Below are 16,319 nucleotides of genomic sequence, written 5' to 3'. Positions count from 1 at the left end.
TTTGATCATTCATGTCATTCCTGTTTCGTCTTTGTTCAGGATTACATTTTAACAAAATTTTTGATACTGCACCAGTTTCATTGAATATTGTATTTATTTTATTTACCGTACCGCAGCTGATACGAGGACGATCTGGATGTCTCTCATTAAATACTCTACAAACCTCTCTAGCACTTCTAACGTCATCTCTCCGAAAGGCGTACAATTTCAATTTTCTCTCTTACGCTCAATCTTGCCGCCACGACACAAAATAATTCGAAGAACTGTGAGGTGAATATTGTTCACAATAGTACACTTGAATCTTTCACAAGTGTCAAACTGTGATATCATTTCCATGGCAACTAAGATTTAAATTGAAATATTAGGTCTTAGTTTTAGTTAATTTGCGTGAAAACTTGAATGTAATTTCGTTATTTTCATTAAAAATATTTACGCTATTTGTTTTTTTCTTTCATCTGGCGGCACTTTATTGTTGAAACCATAAAAAAAATATTCTCATGGCTATATCTGTTGATATAGGGTTTTTTTTGTAACTGTTAGCTGTGTGAGTTTTCGAATTTTTGAGTTGTCATAACTTTGTTAATAATGAATATTTCCTTATGAAATTTTGGTCACACCTGTTTAGAGGCACTCTGAATCCAGTGGCGTAGTGATTTTTTCAATAAAAAAATCGCTAATAAAAAATCCCGATTTTCCACAAAGAAAAAATATCGTAGTATGCCCTGAAACTTTAATAAACATTTCAAATTTTGTCCCAAGATAGACCTTTTAGTACTTGACATTTCAAAAAAACATTATTAAAATCGGTTAACAACTTCAAATTTTAGGGGGTTGCTTCCATTAAGAATGGGTCACACTGTATAAGTAGTTACTTCTCTCTTGATGTTTTTTTAAACGAGGGAATCTAATCAAAACACCTCTCCAGTTACTCCTCCAGTTCAGAACACTCTCAACTATTTGCAATAAGATGGGAGAAGTCGAATAGCAAACCGACGTCAACATGCTCGCACAAAGAGAAAACTTCCATTCTGTGGAAACTGCTGTTCACTCAATAAATGCATGTCACACCCACATTTGAACTTACGGATTCGTCTTTTTCCTTCTCATCCTTCTCCCTATCATCCTCCGACATCTTGACGGTGATCGCGGATACGTTGGACAGTTCTTTCTCGAGTTTGTTGAGACTACTCCTGCTGCCCCTGTGGCTGGTAGACGTTGATACTTCCGCCTCTTCCAGTAGAGTGCTTTGCCTGGTGACGTTTGCTTCTGTTTTTGATACTTTCGTTGAACGCCTCTTGAAAGATTTCCTAGCTATATCATTACCTAAAATTAATCACTTCGTAAACTAAGTGGGTGATATTGTGAAAGGAAGTGTATTGGTTCGATTCCCTATAAAACTTTGTTGTGACTGCTTGGTAAATAATATTTTGTTTGGGATGATACGCCTGAAACTTGGGGTGATCGAAAACTCAGTCGTGAGAATGAATTATGAGATTTTTTTCATGAATATCATTAGTTCGGACTTCCTTTGTCTAATATGATATAAAATTAGTTAAAATCCCGGAAAGAATTAATAAAATTAAAATGAATAGCTGAAAATCACAATTAAATTAGGCAAGAAACCCTGAAAAAATTACCATGAAATAAAATACGAGTGACAATAGAAAATTGAACAATAAAAAAACACCGAAACCCGCTCACACGAGACAGTATCTGAACCACGAATCCAACCACCAACAATCGACTAAAAGAAGGATCCTTAAGACTAGTAGACCGTGCTTTCGGGATCTGTAATACGAAAGGAAGGTCTCGAGAAGAACTAGGCATCATCAAAAAGGATCTTCAACGGAATGGTTATCCCAAAGTGATGGTGGAACAGACTTTGGCTGAAAGACATCAAGAACCTCGCAAAGAAGAGAAGTAGTCACAACCAGTACTTGCACTTCCCTACATTAGGGGACTGTCAGAAAGGATAATAAGAATTGAGTCCAAGTACAACATCAGAACCTGCATGAGATCCAAAACACTATGAAAACAGCCTCACGAAAAACCAGGCCACCTAACGCGGAAACCTTGCGAGTGCGGAAAATCCTATATCGGTGAAACTAAGAGGTCACTGAAAGTCCGCCTGGCCGAACACAAAAAACATACTCAGCGTGGAGTAACCAGCAAATCGGGAATAGCAAAGCATGTTTGGACTCAACAACATAACATCAAGTGGTCCCAAGGTAAGATCATCTACAGGTAGGATCAGTGGTTCAGGAGGAAATTCAAAGAAGCTGCATATATGTTGTCCAACAACGCATTCAGCCAAGTTAGCGTAGGAATACGCAACATATGGAAACCCATAATCAAGCGGAAAAACGGCCAACCTCCGCCAAACGATCAGCCATCGCTGAACCGGTGAAGAGAAAACAGGGAAGAGGAGATAGGTGAAAGCTCTCGAATGACATATAAATAGTCATCTCTCGGAGGAATCACCCAAAGACGATTGTGAATACTAACAATCGAAATGTCGTGAAGTACCTTGGCTTGAGATCTTTCAATTTTTATTTTTTTATTGTTCAATTTTCAATTATTGCTTGTATTTTATTCTATTGTAATTTCATTTCAGGGTTTTCATTTACTTAATTAAATTGTTATTTTGTTGGTTCTTTAAGGGATTTCAAATCATTTTATTTCTTATTAGACAATGGAAGTCTGAACTAATGAAGTACACCACGAAACATTGTCAACCACCTTTAAATAAACATATTTGTTTATGACAATCATTAAACAGGTTCTATTACTAGAAATTCACGTACAAGGCTGCCAAGAAACAATTTTTATGCTTTGGATTGTTTGGTTTCTTTCCATATTCGGAGACAAATGGCTGGTTTTCAATGACTTCAACAGAAAATAATAATAATGATGAATTTAATAATCTCAGTGGGTTTTCATCTTCGGAAAATGCCTGGGTAGCTCATTGGTGTCCAACCACTTTTCTGAACGTCTTCTGTTGTAGAGGATCTACTTTTCATCACACGTGACGATTCGATCCAAAAAGAATCGTTTTGGTTGCGCAAAAGCGAAGAAGAACATACCTAGAAACCTGACAATATCTGTCGATCGTTCAAATCGTGGGGCACCCATTTTTTGATCACCTTTCCATTACGTTTCGAACCATCGAAAATCGCATGGCACATACAATCACATACTTCTTTAAAATAATCATTATAACGTAAATTCTGATATTGATATGAATAAAGGTGATCTTTTTTATCAATTGAAGCAATTTTTACTGTACTACTTTTTTCTGAGGGCGATTCTTTAAAAAAAAATCTGGTTTTGCTTCTCACTTTCTGGCACTTCAGCCCTCATTTGGGGGAATTTAAGGCGCATTTATTTTGAGTAAAGACCAACGTACCTTCGACAAACTTGGCCAAGCTGCAGTACCGAGGCTCCTTATCGATCTTATGGTCCTTGTCGATTTTGTTATCTAAAAATATTTGTTGGGGAATAAAGGCACGATTTTCGAAACCAAATTGAGTCTCATCCTCCGCTTGGACAGCATCCACTTTTGACCTTGAACTGCGCCTTCTCCGTTCCAGTGAGTCTCTCTTCAAACTCAGTTTTCTTTCTACATAGAAAGGCTTATTAATGAACTTCATTTAATTCAAAGTTTATATGGGGATGAGTGAAAGTGAGATTCATAACGGCAGAGAATGGATGGAACTGTGGTAAACTTTCAGAAACCGATGTGTTGGAACTGAAGCAAGATGAAGGGAGCTGTCAACTTAATTTTTCAAGTAGGAAGATAGTCTTGCAGTACTCTTCATTCATAATTATTTCTGGATTCGTGTCACTGACAATACTACATTACTGAATTGAAAATGGTGAAAAAAGATGAAAAAATACAACTATGCAAATATAATTGAAGATTATAATTCATTATAATTGAAGTTGTATTATTTCCTACAAACGTCTCAAAAATTGTGAATTCCAGAAATAACTGTTTGGAAGGAAATATTTTGTCTGTATTCATATTGTTCAACTAGTATAAATAAATAATATTTTTTATTGAACTTCTTCTGTTTTGTAAAGACACACATTATTTGCTATCACAGAATTTCACGATCAATAGTATCAAAAGCATTGCAGGGGTCTGATGACAGAAGTCCACATTTTAACACTCATCTAAATCTAACCGAATATTAGAGATCATATCCCTCCACGACATAAACAACTACCTTACAACTACAGTCACTCAGGGCATGTCATTATTGGGGAGCGGTGGAGGTGCAAGGTCCGCCCCATTCAGAGGCTTCTGCTTGGACTGCTATGGCAACACTCGTGACGAGAGAATAAGTTGGAGCCAGTATGAGCCCAAGCAGGAAGCCTCTGCGAAGGGACATGAAAGTGTCCCTTCGCAGTAGGTAGTAGGAGATTTGAGCCGTTTCTAAGCCTCCCCCCACCACTATGACGTATTAATTGCTTTTTTTTGTTGTTGTTTAGTGAAGTCAAGGTGATGTGACCTTGAAGTGTATGGTGCATGGATCGTTCAGAATTTTTTTCCGGTTCTAAGTCTCCCCTCACCACTATGACGTATTGATTGCTTTTTTTGTTGTTGTTTAGTGAAGTCAAGGCGATGTGACCTTGAAGTGTCTGGTTCATGGATCGTTCAGATTTTTTTTTCATATGAGATTTTGTGTGTGTGTGTGTGAGAGAGAATACACGGTACAGGGTTTCATGATGTGCTTGTCTATGTACAAACATACGTCTGCATACTTCGAAGATCCTCCAAGTAATGAATGCTCCATCCGTGAGAGGCCACCAAGTTAGTAGTGGTGTGACGTCACAGCAGCAGCAACCGTTCAACGGTAAGAGAGCAAGATGTTCACTCCACGACGTGTGGCTGAGTAATGCGTATTCATCGGTGTGCCCTCACCTCTCTCGAAGTGGAGGAGGCTGTGACGTAACGCATCGCTCTAGCCTCGCTATCGATGGTGACACGCAGTTGGCCGAAGACTGTGCTAACGTCTGCCCTCTCCGAGAGCACAACGACCACTGCCTGTTCGTATCGGCATCTGTTATCGCATCCAGTTGGGAGGAGGGTTTGGCTGTGACGTCAGGCATCTCTAGTGGGTAGCAACAAGCAATGTGAACCTTTCACGGTTTCATGGTGGTGGTGACTCGCGCTGTTCAACATAAAAGAAATGCCTGGCACACTATGAAATCAGTAGACGAATATATCTGCAGCAGTAAGCAATTGGTAGAGTGTTATTCAGTTCGTAATAGAAGGAAGACGGTGAGTGTATTTTGCTGTTGGAAATTGTTTATATTTTCATACATATTTTCATCATGTCCGTTTCAAAAGTAGACTTAGTCTACTGCACCTCCACTGAGTGGAGGTGCAGCTCAAATTTCAACAAAGAAACATTGTCAACTACGTTGAAACAAACGCTTCAAGGAGACTAACAGTCCACGACACATGCAACTACATCCATATCCGTTACTCAGGGCATGTCATTATTGGGGAGCGGTAAAGGTACAAGGTCTGTCCTATTCAGAGGTTTCTGTCTGGACTGCTGTGGCAACACTCGTGACAAAAGAATAACTTGTAGCCAGAATGAGCCCAAGCAGGAAGCCTCTGCAAAGGGACATGAATGTGATTCTTCATCACCTATATCGCTTGAAAAAGATGTCGTGTCGTCAGTGAAACGTGGCGCAACGTTTATGACGAAAATGTTTCGACCTGTATGCGAGCAGTGTAACTTTCAACAAAGAAACATTGTCAACTACGTTGAAACGACTATTTCGGTATCAACAATTCCATCCACGATACAAGCAACTACATCATATCCGTCACTCAGGGCATGGCGTTATTGGGGAGCGGTAAAGGTATAAGGTCTGCCCTATTCAGAGGCTCTTGCTTGGACTGCTGTGGCAACACTCGTAACGAAAGAATAATCCAGAACCGGAATGAGCCCAAGCGGAAAGCCTCTGCAAAGGGGCACGTAGGTGATTCTTCCTTACCTATATCGCTCGGAAACAACGTCGTGTCGTCAGTGTAGGTATTTTCAACGCTATCCAGCCCGTATCCGTACACCTCACCTAACATGGAACTAATATCGTCCATTAAAGACTCACCGTGGATGACGTCCGAACTGGGGTAAGTGTCTGTTTCTGGGGAGTCAATGTGACATATGTGACCGTTCATGTCCTCACCGTTGCTGTCTTTGCGAGGCGCGAACGATTTTTGGTCCATTATTTCGGAAGTTATGCTCACTTCCTCGTTCGATATTGCCGATAAGATGCTACTACAGTCTTTTTCGTCTTCTGCGACGTCGTCTTTAGTACTTTCTCGTCGATGATGACGTTGGTCTTTGTCGGTTTCGCTTTCTTCTTCGATTGGCGTTTTTTGGATTCCTATCTTTCTCAGGGTTGATGCGGTCTCTTGGAGAACTTTCTCTATCGAAGCTTCCGCACTGCAAAGAACGGGATTCAATAATTATAAGGCTTGGAGACAGATTTTCTAGGTCAACACAATATCTGATCAGAATGACAGATCTACTTCAAGATTGAAGAACAATAGTATTGCCTTTCATTTGAGGTGTTACCGTCAATTTTGAAAATCAGTGGTCCATAGCATTGCATGCGGTGGCTATGAATTACAATATATTGGTCAAACTGATAAAAGAATATTTGTCAGAGCCCAGGAACATAATGATTCCATGAGAAAGAAACAAACCTTTCAACATTGCCTGCAGACAAGACATGAAATCAATTCCGATTTGTCAATTCTGACAAAATCAGAGAATTCGGGAAATTATGGAAGACATTGATATCAAAAAACAAAAGTTAATAACCAAAAGAGATGTCTCAGTCAATATTATAATGATTGTCTTCAATAAAAAATCATTTTACAGGAAATATACAGTGTTTATACTAGGGAAAAACAGGAATCGGGAATAATGACCAACAGCAACCAATATTGAATGCTCCAACAGAAGAAATTGCAGAATCGGAAGTCATTAACATCCAAGCCATACAAAAATGGGAGTTTTCAATTCGGAAAAACGCTCATTACAATTTACGCAAGCGACAATATAAAAAAATATATAAAGAATCAGCAAACGTCAGTTACCCATCACGGAGCAGGAGCAGTAACTCATCTTGATAATGCCATTTGAGATTATATAACGAAACGTCGATCTCTCAACAGATGAATACGAATTCCATGAATACTTTTCTGTAGAGTACATATTTTCTCAAAATCTCAAGAGAGAGATCTAAGAGTATACATTTTGAAGAGCAATGTTTCAGTGAACATTTTATGATGATAGTGAAGAAATTATTGTGATTCAAGAGAGAAATCTAACAGAAATTCGGGAGTGACTGCACAAAAGCGTACAGACTTATCTTCAAATTGATGCCGGAATATGAAATTTGCGACTTTGGTCTTTCGAGCCGGATATAGTCAATTGAGTTAATATAACAAAATTACTCATCCTCACCTCATTTGCTGCTGATTTTGACTCGCCCTCCGACTATCAGCAAAATCGGCGGGTACGGGGAGCGGTAATAGATCGTCTCCTTCGATTGTGGAATCTCTCCTCACGTCCGGCAGAGGAGAAATGTTCGCTAACCTCGACGTCAGTATGGAACTGGTCGGAGAGGGGCACGAACTCGTGTCGACGCTCCCCCCCGCCTCAATCGTCGGCATCACTTTCAGAGAGTCCATCTTGATCGGGTCGATCTTATCTAAATCTGTACTCAAAGATATTTTTACGGTGGGTATTGCTGAGGATGATTGTCTGTTTTGTTCGTCGACTAGTTGCTCGGTGTGCTCGACTAGGTTTCGTATGGCCCGCTTCAGGCTGTTCGCTCGGTTGAGGAGGGCGTCTTTTTCCCTTTCCATGAACCTGAAATAGCCGACATAACTTCAATAACAACTAGATTTGAAGCGGTGAATTGGTGCAATAGTAGCGCGCTCGACTCACGATCGGAAGGTCGTGAGTTCGATCTCAAGCTCGACCTCTAGTTGAAGCTGGGATGATTCTCCGAACAGTCGTGGCTCGGGGAACTAATAATAATAATAATTTTTATTAGTCCCAAGAAACAAGAATGTTTATAACAGGGATACAATTTAAAATAATGATTAAATAAATTATTTCAATATTAAATATCAGGTAAATATACAGCACATAAATACATAAATACAAACACATATATATATATATATATATATATATATATATATATATTCACATACATATATGAATATATATACATTTTTGAATTATAAAAAAAAATTATATAAAAAAAAATAAAAACAAAAAAATGTAGTATGGAGGCCAGAATTTTAATCAGAGGAAGAAAGCAGAAACTTTTTCAATTCCGATTTCAATTTTATTTTTTGTTCATTTTTAGTTTCTCTGGAAGATTAGTATATATTTTAACTCGTAAATGAAATATTGATTTCTCCCCAAATTTTGAATGATATGATTCAACTAGTAGTTTTTTTGCTTGTCTTGTATTATGGTCATGGATGGTATTTATTTGATTGAATTCCAAATTCGAATGTTTGTAATTTTTTCTAACAGAATGAATGAAACAACAAATTTTCAATTGGAAAATAGACCAACTCACCTAGAAGTACGCCTGTGTTTCCTAAAATTGAAGTTGCTGAGATCTTTTTCGACCTTTTCCGTTTTCATTTTGTCGTAGGACATTTCGCTGTCTGTATCTTCTGTTGGTCGACTAGAAACGTTACTTTCTTCGTCAGCGTGAATGTTTTGTGCATCTATTTGTTCACTAGTAAGCGTTTTCAGTAAAAGTTCCAGTTTCTGTTGCAAAATATCACACTTTTTGGCTAGCTGATCGTCACCTTCAAAATTAACATTTATCAGCGAATGAAAAAATAGGAAGAAAGAAAAAAAATAGGAAGTGCAATTTGAAAAGTTTTTTTTATTTGATGGAATCGGCCGATATTCGAAGAAAATCTATAAAATATTCAAAAATCACTTAATTGTTTGGTTAAATAATAATAATAATAATAACCGTCCACGGTTGTACTTCCCCCGACACAGGAAGACCGTGGACTTTTGAGTTTGGAGTGTCTACATGACAGAATGGTGCTGGATACAGCCTGTAAAGTCGTCAGGAGTTCGGATTCCCTTCTCTGCTTGGTCCGTGACCATGAGAGAGCAGGAATTGGAGCATTTCTCTTCAGGGAAGCTGCCCGAGCAGCTGATGAACTTGGTATAGTTCATCAGCAAAAAGCTCAGATAAAAGCCGCAGAGATCACCTTACTTCTGCGGAAACACAAGGATAAGCCAATGCATGGGGTCTTCTTCAATAACATTGGAGACCTTGGCTTATCAAAGCGCCTGACCTTCGCTTTCCTCAGGTCGAGTGGGCTGAAGTCGGAAACTGAGGGGTTCATCATGGTTTGCCAGGATGGTGTCTCCAACACCTTAGTCTACCGCAGGCGCGTGATGGGTATAGAGGTTCCTGACACAAGGTGCAGGGCCTGCCGCGAGGCACCCGATACCCTAATGCACTTGCTATCAGCATGTTCAGCATATGCGGTCTCTCTCCCTCGCTTTCATATGAACACATGTTTCATATGAAACCTTCGATTTAGGGTGGGTACTATCAATAGTGAATAATATCAGTCGTGGGTAATATCAATGAAAAATTATCCAAAACTCGTATTTTTCACACACTGTGCTCCTGTACGGTATCTTTCACTACTAACTCGAATTTCAAAATGTTCAGGAATGGTCTAGGCCCCCGTTCACGAATTGAAAAGATCAATACCATTTGTTTTGTCCCACTCATGAAAATAATACACCCAATTCGGTAAGTAAATGTCCGTGCTTGATGATATTTTAGTTTGACGAAGCTTCGAAAAACAAACACATTCGTGAACTTTACGAAATAATGATACATGGTTTCTCTCGAAAAAATTTTCAATATAATTAATTGACTGAAAAATGGAAGTGAATAACATGCTGGCATCATTTCCATTTGCTACTCTGCGAATCATATCATTGAACCTGACTCGACGCTATAAATTGTTTTATACTCCTTCACCATCCGAGAATGTATGTACTCGATGCAGGGACTTTATGACGAAACCCCGATAACTAGAATAAACTCTTTGAAAGCACCTCGTAAAACAAACGAACCATTTACCTTGCGTCAGTGAACTTTTCACCAGCTGCGTGGCAAAATCCTTCACAGTTTCGCATAATCGCTTCGCTGAATTCAGAATAACGGAAGTTTCGTCAGATTGGAGAATGTTTTGTAAGTGCGTAATTAGAGAGTCTTCGTACTGGCTAATTTGGGTGTGTAATTGACCTTCCGGCAGGCCGGGGTGAGGGATAATTTAGGCATCGCTATCGTCCGTTCGAACGCCATTATGCTCCACCTGTCCAACATTTTTGTACTTGCTTTTTCATACTTCTCTAATAATTGGGGCAGGTGGGTGTCGTCGTCGCAGGAAGAACCCCATCCTAATACTCTGGCTAAGTCGTTTCCGGTTCCTAAGGGTAATACTGCTACTTGGCACTGCTTCTGCAATGTAATCATTAATTAATGTACGTTCCTGAAATCAAATGGAAATATTTGACAAGTTTTTGCTGTCTATAAAGTTTTCCAATACGGAGTTCTCAACTTAGATGATCAATAACGGGCATCTTGTTGAAGCTATATCTGTCAAATCAGTTGTCATTTATTCAGTTGCGATAATCGTCCTACTGAATATGTCAGACAGCTGTCAAGTTGACAAATTGACTAATTTTCGTTGTGCTAATTTCAAAGTGTTATAGAAAGTTATAGAAACGATTTTCAATTTTACGGAAGTTCGTAAAAAGCCAAAAGAAGCAAGTCTGGTTATAATATCAACTATTATAGAATACTATGAAATAAGTAGTACCAAATCAGTGAAAGCATATAAATTCTTTGCGAAGAGAATGGACTTGAATTTGAGAAACAAAAAAACCTCTAATTCATCGTCTTATCGACTCCGACTCTGACATCAGCGATCTGGACAGCAACGATATTATGTCGGGCGAAGAAAGCCAAGCGGCAAAGGTCCCCAAAAAGAGGAAAAAAGAGCCAGAAACGGCTCAACAAATCAAACAATTAAAACCCGGTTTTTCCCAGACTAAATGGACCAATAGGCTAAAATCAAATAAAACCACACTCGCCTTATCACAAAAGCAGGGCGTGGCACTGGAAGATCAAATTCAAAAGCCCACTCAGAAAATTGAGTCGGCAAATACAGAGGAAACAGAAGTCCCGCCACCTGACTCAATGGAAGTAGGTGACGAAGAACTAATAACAGATACCCCGAAAAATGACCGGGCAGAAACTCACAAAAAAGCTGATAAGCCTCCACCTATAACCATCCGCGCGAAAGAAAAGTGGAAAGCTTTTAACACGATTGCTGCTGCGCAGAAATCTCCATATTGCGGGCGGTGAACACAACAAATGGAATTAAAGTCCATCCTCAAAATATAGATGATTATAGGAGAATTACTCGGATCCTCGATCAAGAGAAAATACCCTACCACACCTATATAATAAAAAGCGAAAAACCACTCAGAGTAGTTCTTCGCAGAGTCCCGGAGTCCATAGAATGTGACGACATCAAGACCGAACTCCAAGGCAAAAGATTTGAGATGCTTTCCATAGCCCGCATGAGTAAAGTTAACAAGGAACCGATACCGTTCGTGCTTGTTTTGGTCCCAAGGAGCCAAAACAAAGTATATATGAGATCACCGAAATTCAAAACGTGCGTGTAAGCGCCGAAACACAGGAGCCGAGAAACCAAGCAGGGCAATGTTAGAGATGCCAAAAGTTTGGTCACACGCAACGCAACTGTAAAGCAGTTCCAGCCTGCGTCAGATGTTCCGGACGGCACATGACCAAGGAATACAAAAGACCTAGAAACTCGTCCTTGCGATGCTTTAACTGCAAGGAAGAACACCCAGCGAGCTTCAATGGGTGCCCAGAACGCCTTGAAAATAAAAGGGCCTCAGATAGGGCCAACAAAAACAGACAGACCACAAACCCAAGGCCTGTCGGAAGAAACACAAATCAGGAGTGATGTCTCGTACGCGAAGGCCATCTCATCGTCAGAGAACGCCTGCAGCTCTCCCGGAGGTCTCCCAACGGCCTTAGGGCAGCTGCAGGCGCTCTAGTGAAGTTTCCGGTACTGCAATCCATGCTTGCCGGAAAATAAAACAAGAAATAGTGCCTAAACGGCCGCAAAGACAAATCTCTTCACCTACTACAAAATGGCGGAACATTTAATAATTTCCTGAAGACAAACACATTAATATCGATATTTCTAGAAATATCCCTTCTTATCTGCCATATGGCAATTCCAACAACTCGATAAGCTTTGTTAAGTTATTTTTTGTTTATAAAAACGACAAAAAATGCCAGTACGACAATGAACATCATTGTTCGGTCACAGTATTTTGTATACATTAATTTCATAAAGGCTGATTTGTGGTTTGAATTTTCCTACGCGCAGACCCACGCGTCGATGTCTTAGGTCTGCGCAAACGACGAGTTTAAGACAGGCATGCAAACCTTCCATAGTTGTCGAATTTCATGGGTTTCACCCAACCTACTGAAACTATTTTCAGTGAACATTTTCCAAACTTATCGATAGAAACTGGTGTTGGAACATAGTTCATCATTGTCCAAATGATCTGGGTTACTTCAATATTACACAAATGCAAAATTATCATTTGTACAATTTTCTCAGGTGCCCAACATGGTTTTCATAGACTGTTTTTTTTTGAGCAGTTTATATGAATAGTTGTTATGTTGAGCAGTGTATACACGCTTTGGTTGAGATTGTAGTAGGGAGAAATGTCATTAGTGTCACATACGTCATCATTATAAAAAATGAAACTCCTGGACATCGACATCAAAGGGACCGACGCTGAGTGAAACTACTGTATACAGAAATACTGTGGTTCGGTTAGAATATTCTCATTTAGTTTTCGGTTTTATTAGTAGAAAGGTACCACGTCAACAATCTCTAAAATTGTCAATTCTTGTGGACTAGCTCGTCCATTAAATTGGGAGAAAAAAATTGAAGCGATTTTTATTTACGGTGCGACGCGTAACTTTCACGAGACCGAAAGGATTTCAATGAGCGTTTTCCGAATCGTCTCATCTGTGAACCCCAGGCCATCCGCCCATTCCGCAAGCAAGAACAGCAAGTGCAAATAATTGGTGAGATGGTAGTAAATCCTGAACAGTCTACTTTATAGTAGGGGAGCCCACGATGCAAAATGGGTATTTACTCGAGCGTCATAGAAACATATTAGGTTGCAAAGCTTAAATGATAAGAAGAAAAAATGTTGATAATATATATCTTTCCATCGGTGGGGGAAGCGGCTATAGAGTTTTTAAAATATGTAAAAAGATACTGTTGCATGGACATACTCGAGCGCGTCAGATTTTGATAGCATCAATGTTCTACGTATTTTTATTAATGTTTGTATGTTAATCTGATCGTTTGTATGATGTGGGTGGTTGTATGCAAGGTTTAGAATGAAGAGAAAAAAAACTCGAGCGCATCAGATTTTCTAAGGGTGTGTTGAGTGCACCAAAAATAAGCTCTCATTTAATAATCTGACGATTTCGATTTGACGCAAACTCGCGGCCATTATTATAATGTGCAAAAAAAAATTCATCATTTTGAAAAACTCGAGGGCGTCAGATTGAGATATATATGGTTCATCTTTATCTTCTAGAAGTGCTGTCTCATAATCTGACGATTATCTAGAGGGATTCGCCTAATCTGACAAAAAGAAAATTAATTTTTTTTTAATCATTGAACTTGATTCACTAAAAAGCTCAGGAAACAGCATGTGTATGTTTTTTAAATAGAATACTTGTATTTATATGAAAATAATTAAAAAAAATGCTCAAAAAAATTTATTTTTTTGTAATCAATTGATTAATTAATCATCATCTTCATCTTCATCACGAACAAGTCTCTGTGATTAGCTCTGATGGCGTCATGGCAACTGAATTCAGAGACGGGGACGGAGTGAGAGAGTAATAGGTAGAGAAAATGTGAAAGAGGAATAGAAACTCGGAGAGGTAAATATAGGTATCACACAGCTGCACGCATTAAACTTTATCGACGAATTTTTGTTATTTCGGGTTGCGGAAATCGTCAGATTATATATTTTGCGTTAACCTTGAATTGTTTCCTTTACAATAAAAAAAAATAGCAACGCTCGAGAATGTCGAAATGACGTTATTTTTTTACAACTTTGCTGCCCTCCCCTTTCTTTACGTCACTCTCAAATTGTCAGATTGCTGGAATATACACTTTTTAGTATATAATTAACTCACCCTACCCCAATCTGAAGCGCTCGTGAATTTCTGATGATCAATTTTATTACTAATCTTATCCTTAATCCTTCACGGGCGGCCTTATATATCCTCCTGTATATTAATCTGCTGCGTCTTAGTAAATCCTGAAATCTCCGCTTGGGCTCCCCTACTACTTATTCCGTCGCGAATGTTTGTGAGGTGTCTCCTTCTACTGTGTGGAGACTTTTGAAGAGGAATAGGTATCATCCAAACAAAATTAAAATGGTATACCAATTAAATGAAAATGACCCTGATCGAAGAACAGAATTCGGTGAAATCATGTTCACAGACAAAATTGCCGTTATTGGAGTGACACCAACCCTCACGTTTTCCGGTAAACACATACACAATATCCAGAAAAAATTGACGTTTGGGCAGGAATATTGGGAAACCATATTGTAGGACCTCTATTTATTGATCAAACTTCAACAGGGGAACTGTATCTGAATGTGCTGGAAACTACTGTTGATCCTCTCATCACTGAAATCGTTGAAGCGAATCCTAATGAATTCGATATGGATATTGTATTCCAACAAGATGGAGCACCACCACATTACTCCAGACAAGTAAGAAACTATTTGGATACTACTTTTCTCGGTCGTTGGATTGGCCGTCGAGGTCCTACAGAATGGCCAGCCCGCTCGCCAGAGTTGACACCTTTGTACTTGTTTTACCTGCTTCAATATTGGATATACGGCAGAGAATAATGAATATTTGTTGAGACATTGACGTTACTGTGTTCGAAAATGTTCGGCGTGAAGAATCGGATAGGCTGTTTTTATATCAAGAAGTTCAAGGCAACCATTTTGAGCATCTTCTCTACTGACTTCGAGCTCATATTATGTAGTTATATGTCAATGCATTCAGGCAATTATTAAAAGTTCCACCATTTTGTAGTAGTTGAAGATATTGACATTAATTTCATTATCCCAAATCTCAAGTTTAGAGTTGACCCGTTCAAAAAATAAAAGGGGGGACATTAAAGAAATGCACTGTATACTCTAACGAGAGATATCATTCACAAATAAATCTTTTTCTGAATATAACTGATAAGAGCCATAGAAAAAGTATAGTATTCTATCCGCGAAAAATAGTCGCTTGAATGATTTACGACGAACTGCATTCTCACATTTGGCGCTCGTTGAATTTTGTCTCATTTTCATTACTCCCCAAACCTCACTCTACAACTTTCTCCAAGTTCATCGCAGGAGCTCCTGTTCTAATAAAATAACCAAAATTATTACATTACTTCCGGAGCGAATCATCTAGAATGGGTCTCCTGTTACTGAGAATCGAGAAAATACACCAAGATTTGTCAGGATATCTGCACCACGGAATACCTGGATTAATAATTTATAGCCCATTATATAGATCCCGGAGTGGAACAGGAGATGAAACTTCCAACTTACCGGATACACGAGATACGAAAGGTCGAAAGTCCAGACTATTTATCACACTGAAACAGAACTCGATGCATTTATCCTTATCTGTTTTCAGTTAGAAAAGGTGGTCAAGGAGAGGAATTACATTATTTGAGAACTTCTAGCCTTCCAGAGCTAACGAACGTGGCATATTTTCATGTGAGTTATTGAAAACTCCAAAAGTTTACAAACACACTGGATTATTCATATATTACCCTGATAAGGGCAAATCGATCCTGTCCAGTTACTTTTCTATCTGATGAAAATATTCTGCAAAGTTTCTGTTGAAGGTGTTTTTCTAGTATCGTGATGATATACGGGTGCCCCACATTTTATGTGACAGGCAATATCTGGTTTGTTGAAGGAGATACACAAAAATGTTTCATACAAAAGTTTTAGGAGTTCATGAGAGCTATATTTTGATATAATTTTTAAATATACAGGGTGTTTGGTGTAGGTGCTACAGACCAAAATTCCATTTTTTAAAATAGAACGCCC

The 16,319-nt window shown here is 38.8% G+C and overlaps 1 protein-coding gene across 1 annotated transcript in view; it reads right to left on the bottom strand.

Moving 5' to 3' along the window:
* The window catches only part of LOC111503932 (diacylglycerol kinase eta), a 215,583-nt gene that overhangs the window by 15,466 nt on the left and 183,798 nt on the right, over positions 1-16,319 (bottom strand). Inside the window, 7 exon segments of the mRNA XM_074174819.1 lie at positions 1,085-1,323; positions 3,407-3,619; positions 6,016-6,467; positions 7,497-7,904; positions 8,632-8,869; positions 10,183-10,356; positions 10,359-10,563. Of these exon segments, the coding sequence (XP_074030920.1) occupies positions 1,085-1,323; positions 3,407-3,619; positions 6,016-6,467; positions 7,497-7,904; positions 8,632-8,869; positions 10,183-10,356; positions 10,359-10,563 (1,929 nt within the window).

The sequence above is a fragment of the Leptinotarsa decemlineata genome, unplaced genomic scaffold (assembly GCF_025532065.1).
Source record: "Leptinotarsa decemlineata unplaced genomic scaffold, Ldec_3_MD MMD2_tig00000882_RagTag_RagTag, whole genome shotgun sequence".
Taxonomy (NCBI): Eukaryota; Metazoa; Arthropoda; class Insecta; order Coleoptera; family Chrysomelidae; genus Leptinotarsa; species Leptinotarsa decemlineata.
This window is presented reverse-complemented; position numbering and strand designations above follow the sequence as displayed.